The sequence below is a fragment of the Scylla paramamosain genome, chromosome 27, assembly GCF_035594125.1.
Source record: "Scylla paramamosain isolate STU-SP2022 chromosome 27, ASM3559412v1, whole genome shotgun sequence".
NCBI lineage: Eukaryota > Metazoa > Arthropoda > Malacostraca > Decapoda > Portunidae > Scylla > Scylla paramamosain.
The window spans coordinates 11,275,749-11,283,595 of record NC_087177.1 but is presented as its reverse complement, the minus strand read 5'-3'; the positions used below and the strand labels follow the sequence as shown (position 1 = coordinate 11,283,595).

The window sequence follows — 7,847 nt, the reverse complement described above, 5'->3', positions numbered from 1 at the left end:
GTAATTGGTTGGACATCAGAAAGGCAGGAATACGGTCAGTATCGGCGCCGTCCTTTGAAGTAGAAGATATCAAATGGCTTTTTTTATTCTCGCGGGGCTTTGAGGCTTTGATGAATCAGAGTGGAAGCCTTTTATCACCGTGTTTGAGTTTAGCTACCATTGCGTATGTTCGTGTTTTCATTTTGTTTTTCAGTGTGGATCAAATCGCGAGTTTTTTTTTTTTTTTTTTGTTATATTCAGCGTGATTTGATGACTGATTATATTTTACTTAGCAAGATCATACAGTGTTGTATTCTATCAGTTAGGATCGTTGTGTGGGTTGTGAATGGTTATTACTTTCATTTTGCTTTCCTTTGGTATGTCATAGGTCATATGGCGTCGTGTCGTACCAGCTAGGGTCGTTGTGCAGGGTGTGAGTAAGTTTAAATATGCAAGTGTTTACTTTTCAGAGTCTAGTGAGGGAGTTGCTGGATTCATTACTTGCGTGTTTGTGTTGAGTAGGTCTGGATGCGTGAGTGGTACTTCTGTCATGTGAGGGAGGTGCTGTTATTACTGACGTGTTTGTGTTAAAAAGGTCTGGATGCATGAGTGGTAGTTGTCATGTGGAGGAAGTACTATTATTACTGACGTGTTTGTTTATTGTTGCAGAGGCAGTGAGTCGCCACCCTCGGTATGATCGGGTCCAAAGATGGCGACCCTGACAAGACGACCCAGGTTTCGCCGTCTTCGCCCTCCAAACACCTGGGCAGGTCCTCCTCTGTACCCACGGAAAGGCCGCTCCTCACCATTGCTTCGGCCGCCACCCAGGCCTCCCCCGACATCCACAAGCTCTCCTCCAGCACCTCCTCCCTCCACTCCTCCCCAGTCCACCTTGTAAAGTCGGCATCCACCTCCACCCTTACTCCTCCCGCCACCTCGCCCTCCAAGTCCTCCGCAAAGAGGCAGACGCTGCAGGCCAAGAGTGACTCCACCATCGACAGCGTGAAGGATGACGCCAACAAGCAAGGTGAGTAATGCTGTTTACACAAGATTTGTCAACTTATTTTACATTCTTCTATTGTATCTTTCTTTTTAGGGAGCAACATATTGAGTGGAGTTTTTTCCTTTCTTTCTTATTTGTATGTGTACTATTGGCGGCATTCTTAGCGCATAAAAGAGAGAGAAAAAAAAAAAAAACCATAAAACAATACGTATTAAGTACAGTAATGCAATGGGAAATGTACAACTCACAAAACACACACGCCCATTCCCCCGCCCCCCAAAAAAAATAAACTTATACATCATTAGCCAAAAAGATTACGAAGCACAAACGGCTTCCACTTACCAAATCAGAGCTGAAGGGATCCTGCTTGTTCGGCCCAATGAGTGGAGTGACTGGGACTCATAGCTTCAGCATTAATGGGAGAACCCTAACAGGTGCCACTGTCCCGTTTCCCCAAGAATGACAGAGCACCATAGCAGTCTCCCCATGAACCCTACGCCGCCACATCCTGGAAACCTGACCGCTGCGGGAGGCGAGTCGTTGTGGCCGATTGAAAGGATCTGCGTATATGTATGATTCTCTCTCTCTCTCTCTCTCTCTCTCTCTCTCTCTCTCTCTCTCTCTCTCTCTCTCTCTCTCTCTCTCTCTCTCTCTCTCTCTCTCTCTCTCTCTCTCTCTCTCTCTCTCTCTCTCTCTCTCTCTCTCTCTCTCTCTCTCTCTCTCTCTCTCTCTCTCTCTCTCTCACCTGTAGCACAACATCGTCAGGCACCATTTCTTGTCACCACAGAAGAGGAGGCGGTGCGCTCAAGAAAGCTTTACGTCAGTGTGTTTTCAAGTTGAAGGTGAAATTCTCTTAACAAGTGTGCAGGCGGCGTGCGGTGTGTTGCTGCCTCGTGTTGGTTGCGAGTGTTGGCGGGCGTCTGTCGTGTTGTGTTCGGAGTTATAGTATCTTTTTTCCGTGGCGTCTGGAGGGATAAGCGGGTGTTAAGGGCAACAAGTTTAGTAAATCATCATATGTAAACACGAGAAAGTCGCATCAAGTCGGAGAATCTCTTAAGAGTTAAACTGGTGGTGGTTCTCAAAAGCTCCTGTCGCTGTCTCCGTGAAGGCGAGCCTTTTTGTGTTTTACAGTTTTTTACCGGTGTTTTTCAGCCTTTACCTTGTCTTCAGTTTTATATAGGAAATAGCCGCAATATAGACGTGAAACGCAAGGAAAGTGGAGTTGTTATTTTAAGACACAGGACCGTATTCTCAATAATTTTAACGTCTTATCTCTCAACTAGTTTCATCATGTTTTATTTGAAGTTTAGAGTGCTTTTATGATTCTAATGATAGTTTTAAAAGCATTTCACACCACTTATAGGAGAAATGCACCCATGAAAGCCCAATTTATCATGTTTGTGACTTCGGAAGTATTTCTTGCCTTGTATTCTTCAGCACTTTTGGGATTTTGTCTGGACGATTTTGTGAAAGGCTATAAGAATGATTAGTTAGGTTTTCATGAATGTCTAGCTTATTGATGATGCAAGATTATTGAAAAACTATCACTCGAATCACGGAAACCCCCTTGAAAACTAGTATCTTTTTCTAAGTCCTGTTGAAATTAATGGATATGAAAGATTCTAAAACGTTCCAGAATACAAACCCCCGTGAAAGAGCAGAGCGTTTAAGAATAGAGGCCATTGTGGTGTAGGAATGTAGCTTTAATCCTTCTCTTTAGTGGCCCCCTCTCCTGCCTGGGAATCCGCGGGACTTGTACTAGAATTGAGGCGGGACGGACGAGGCACTGGACAGACCGCTGCTCGCGCTTCCAATGGTTGACCGATAAATGAATAGTAAAGGCTGACTGCGGCCATCCAAATGCCTTAGTCATTGGTGTGTCGCGCTAGGGGTTAAGGGGTCTGCACCCTTCCTGACTTAAGCTGATGGACCAGGGCAGGGTTTGAGGGTCTTGCTGTGTCAGTGTAGCGGGAAATTACTCGTCTATGACCTGCATCCTTAAACGCTTTGTTCCATCGTCAGGATTATTTTCAAAGGCCACATAAATGATAAGCCCGATTTACTTTTTTTTTTTTTTTTTTAATCTTTTTTTTCTACTTATGTTGTGGAATGATTATTAAACTATCACTGGAATCACGCAAACGGCCTTGAAACATAATAATTTCCAGTAGATCGTCTTGAAAGTGATCGAGATTAAGGCGCTGAGTCGTTTATGTTCCTTTGAATGAGAGTGGTTTTGGCATTAGTGGCTGATTAGTCTTTTACAATAGATATTCTTAGTCCTCACGCTTCTTGCTGTCCCTTCTCCTCTGATTATAAATACAAGTCTACTGTGTTTATATTTATCCATACGTGGTTTATAATTATCTGCATACCATTCAGTTGTTCGTATCTTTTCCTTTATGTACAGTAGCTCCCAAAATTATCTTTAAAGTGTGGTACGAACTGTGGCACAATGAACAGTATAAAACCTGCTGTCTGATCACGTGTCGCGTCGGTAAGGTTGGTATGCATGGCTTGACTTGATGCTGATATGCTGATCCATTTCCCATAATATATACCAACCATCCTTAGTGTACAGGGCTGCCAACTGTTGCCACCGTAATCACCAAGCGTGTCAAATATTATCGTCCATTGTGTCATTGTGAAGACCTCTTTTTTTTTTTTTTTTTTTTAGACCTTATTTTTTTTAGGTAGTTTTTTCGGAGCAACTGCTGGGAGCTACTGTAAGTGAGGAACATATGATTCAGAATATATGCACGAATTTTGTAATGTATCAGATCGACAAGACACGCATAGCTCCAGTCCTCACTTCTCCTGACAGGGATCGAAGAGCTTGGATAAATAATTCCACACAGAGTTAGGTTGAAAACTCCTTGGGGTCATGGAGGACAATGTGACAGCTGAAAATATTGTCTAATTTGCCTTTCAAGTCTACCTGATCGTCCTTTGCCGTGTTTATACATGATGATTTAACTAAACATGTCTTTAACACCTACTTATACCAAATGCGAGGCCCATTTTACCTCTTAAGTTTACCTGATCCTCACCTCATCTTCTCGTTCGTGCTTATATATGATTTACTAAACCTGCTGCCTTTAACACTTACTTATCCCAAAAAATACCACACAAAAAAATATAATAACTGGACAACACGAGACGCCCGCCACCACTCCCAGGCAACACAAGCAACAAAACACAGGCAGCCATCCACTCCAACACACCTGCTGTAAAGGAGTTATTACCTGTATCTTGTAAACACCCTGACGCAAGGCTTTCGTGGCGCTTTCAGTGCTCCGCCTCCTCCGCCTCCTCCTCGGGAATGATAAGAAATGTTGCGTCACTGGTGTGTGTGTGTGTGTGTGTGTGTGTGTGTGTGTGTGTGTGTGTGTGTGTGTGTGTGTGTGTGTGTGTGTGTGTTACAACTGGTAGAATGCAATAATCATAAAACTTTCATCAAAGACATAAATTTATAATCAGCACATTCTTTCCATTTTTTTTTATGTACGAATCGGAAACCTGAACTCTGATCGAAGCTGTGGAACGAAAAGTTTAAAGTGGCCGAAGAGAAAATGGAAAGATAAGGAAGAAATATCACTGATTAAGGAACAGACCAAAGTTGAAGAGTTCTCTGCTGCAATTAAGGGAAAATAGTGGACGTGGGTGGGACATGTCATGCAACGCAGAGGAAATATATGGAGAATTAAGAGTACCAGAAACATATGGGGGATTAAAGTAGCAGGAAGGCGGACTAAGGATGGTGCAGCAAGATGGAGTAGACAGAGAAGTAGATGGATAGATCAGATTAGAAGTTTCGCCGGAGTATACGTAGACTGTGCTCACAAATTTTAGCACTTCCTGCCTGCTTCTGTATTTCTTCCTATCTTTTGGCTGGAACTGTTTCAAGAGGGAGGTCTCAAGACACTTTTCAAATTTTGGATGATCTTTATTTTTACTGTACTCGATAAGGAATGTCACCTTCATTGGACCTTATTTTTTTTGTATAACTTTTTTGTTGGGCTAATACCCCTCAAAAAAAGAATGGCATCATGTCTCGTCTATCTTTAATAGGCTGTAGTGGAAATTGTTAAAGTTTTCAAGGGTCTTTTCATGACTAGTGATAGCTGAATAAGAATATTGTTTTACCAATAGGAAAAACACCGAAAAAAATCCCCCTTGTTAACCCGAAACTAATCTTTTTGGCTTTTGAAAATTAATCCTTATGAGAGAATCGTTTCTAAATACAGGTCGGAGGGATGAGTAGAGAAGGTTGATGGCAGGTAGCCTTTCCGCACGTCTTTACTCTTGTCTCTGCACCCTACACTCTTTCCACCCCTGGCCTTCACCACCTCTCTGTGCTCACTCGCTCCTCACATTTCACGTTTCACGGGCGAGGACGAGAGCGAAACAGGTCGAGAGGAGGAGCCCGCTTAAGAAAACAAGTGGAAAGACAGGATGGGTGGATAGACTGAGGCTCCCGTGATCTGCCCGGCGGGTTATGCGAGCAAAGGAGCAGAAGGGGGGCCCTGGGGTGCTCGCCCGCTTGAACTCCTCTCCTCATGGTAGCCTGAAGGGTGTGAGGGAGCTGTGTGTGTGTGTGTGTGTGTGTGTGTGTGTGTGTGTGTGTGTGTATCCTGAAGGTGTTCCTGTATCCTGAAAACTGAAGAGAGTTAGAAGAAAGTGATATAATATGACACCAACACACTCGCACACACACACACACACACACACACACACACACACACACACACACACACACACACACACACACACACACACACACACACACACACACACACACACACACACACACACACACACACACACATGCACGCGCGCGCGCTCGTACCGATTATCCCTTAGCAGTTGAGATCAGTTTTCCGTCCTCTGTTTGGAAGAATTACTGAAAAATAACAATGTTTTGGTACAACCTCTGCTTCTTGTTTTAGGCGCGATGGGAGAGGAGGAGGAGGAGGAAGAGATGGAAGGAGAGGAGAGGGGTAAGAGGGGAAAACAACTAGATGGAGGAGGAGGAGGAGGAGGAGGAGGAGGAACAAAATTGCGAATGGAAGAATTTTTATTTATACATTTATTTTTACTGAACACTATAGATTTTTCTTTTTTTCCTTTTTTTTTAAGTTCAGACTCTACATTGTTTGAATAAGATTTTCCGTACTATCTTTCCCCTTTTTTTTTCACTTGTGTGTTTTTGCTTACAACAACAATCTTTAGCCAGATTTCCAAGTCGTCGGATGAGTTTTGTATTTCTCCCCTTTACCTTTGCCTGAGTTTCCATGCCTTTTATTGCATTGTGGAAGCCAAAATATTATTGCATGTACGATTTTATGGGCCAGCGTGTGATACAAGGAAAAAGGCAGCGAGAGAGAGAGAGAGAGAGAGAGAGAGAGAGAGAGAGAGAGAGAGAGAGAGAGAGAGAGAGAGAGAGAGAGAGAGCAGGAAAATTTAACTTCCTATGTTAGGTTTGGAAAAAAATACTAGAGAATTTATGGTGATTCCTTTTTGTATTCATGGAAACTTGAGATGGTCCAGTGGAGGGGCGGAGAGGAGGAGAGAGGGAGGGAGTCCATAGAGCTTGAGTCAGGGTGTGGAAGGCAAGTTTTTATCCTTACATGGATGGGAGAATTGTGGATAGATGGCGTGGGTGAGTGTGAGCGGGCTGGGAGGTAGTCAAGGGTGTGGGGATGATGAGAGAAACGGGTTATGAGTTAGAGGTTAAGTTAGGAGTGGTGGGGAATGAGAAGATGGGATTCTAAGGGGTAGTTTGGTGTTAGGAACTGTGTGGTTGTTTTATGTATATTACGTAGTTCTAGTGTGGGTGATCCAGAGGGTGAGTGGTGGTTGTGGTGGTTGTGAGGGAGAGTTGTTAGGGGGGTGGGTATCGAAGAGCGTGAAATTTTAAGGGTTGGTTGTGGAAAGTAGGTTAGGTTAGGTAGAAATTGTCTGGTATACCATTGAGTTTCATTGGATGATCTGGAGTGAATATGGTGGTGGTGGTGGTGGTGGTGGTGGTGGTGGTAGGTATGAAAGGGGCCAGAGAACATGGAATTTTAAGGGGTTGGGTGTGGAAGTTAAGCTAGGATTATAAATTGTCTATGCATTTCAGTTCCAGTGTCTTTGGATGGTCCGGAGGGAATGTGGTGGTAGTGGTGGTGGTGGCGGGGGTAGGGGGATTCTCTGATAGATTCCAGTACACCTAGAAGCTTAAGAATGATAAGATGACTAAAAACTGTAAGGTAGGTTATGGTGGGGTAGGATAATGGAATGTGGTGGTGGTGGTGGTGGTGGTGGTGGTAGGGGGGGTATCACTGGCAGGTCCTGGTAGAGGTGCTGCGTGTCGCTCGTCGTAGTGTTTGTAATTTGTGGCCTCATGTGCTTCATTAACCTGGCGCTGTGGTGGTGGTGGTGGTGGTGGTGGTGGTGGGGGTGGGTCATGCTGTCTCGTGGCGGTGGATTAATTGAAAGTCTTTTTTTTTTTTTCCAGTAAATTCTCATATTCTTATATCTTAATCTGTCTATACAAGTCTACGTTCACTCAACATGGAATAGGTAGTGGACGTAACTCGAGAAATTGTGGTAGTCGTGTAATCCACCTTCCATTTTGTTAGTAAATGGTTATATAGAACACAATTTGGTCTTACATCACACTGCAGTCCACGTTCACAAAGCATAGAATAGATAACGGACCTAACCTAACCCAACATAACCTAACCTAACCTAACCTAAAATAACCTAACCTAACCTAACCTACCCTACCCTAACTTACCCTAACCTAACGTAAGGTAACCTAACCTACCCTACCCTACCATACCCTATCTTAACCTAACTTAACCTAAACCTATTCTAA

At 43.7% G+C, this 7,847-nt stretch overlaps 1 protein-coding gene across 2 annotated transcripts in view; it reads left to right on the top strand.

The window, feature by feature from the left end:
• The first annotated feature begins 320 nt into the window (after positions 1–320).
• Positions 321–7,847, top strand: part of LOC135114199 (uncharacterized) — a 62,751-nt gene continuing 55,224 nt past the window's right edge. The window contains exon 1 of one of the 2 annotated variants that reach the window (XM_064029946.1): positions 321–1,006. In XM_064029946.1, the coding sequence (XP_063886016.1) occupies positions 673–1,006 (334 nt within the window). In that variant the 5' untranslated portion in view covers positions 321–672. The remainder of the gene's footprint in view (positions 1,007–7,847) is intronic. The other variant, XM_064029947.1, reaches the window with a different exon arrangement.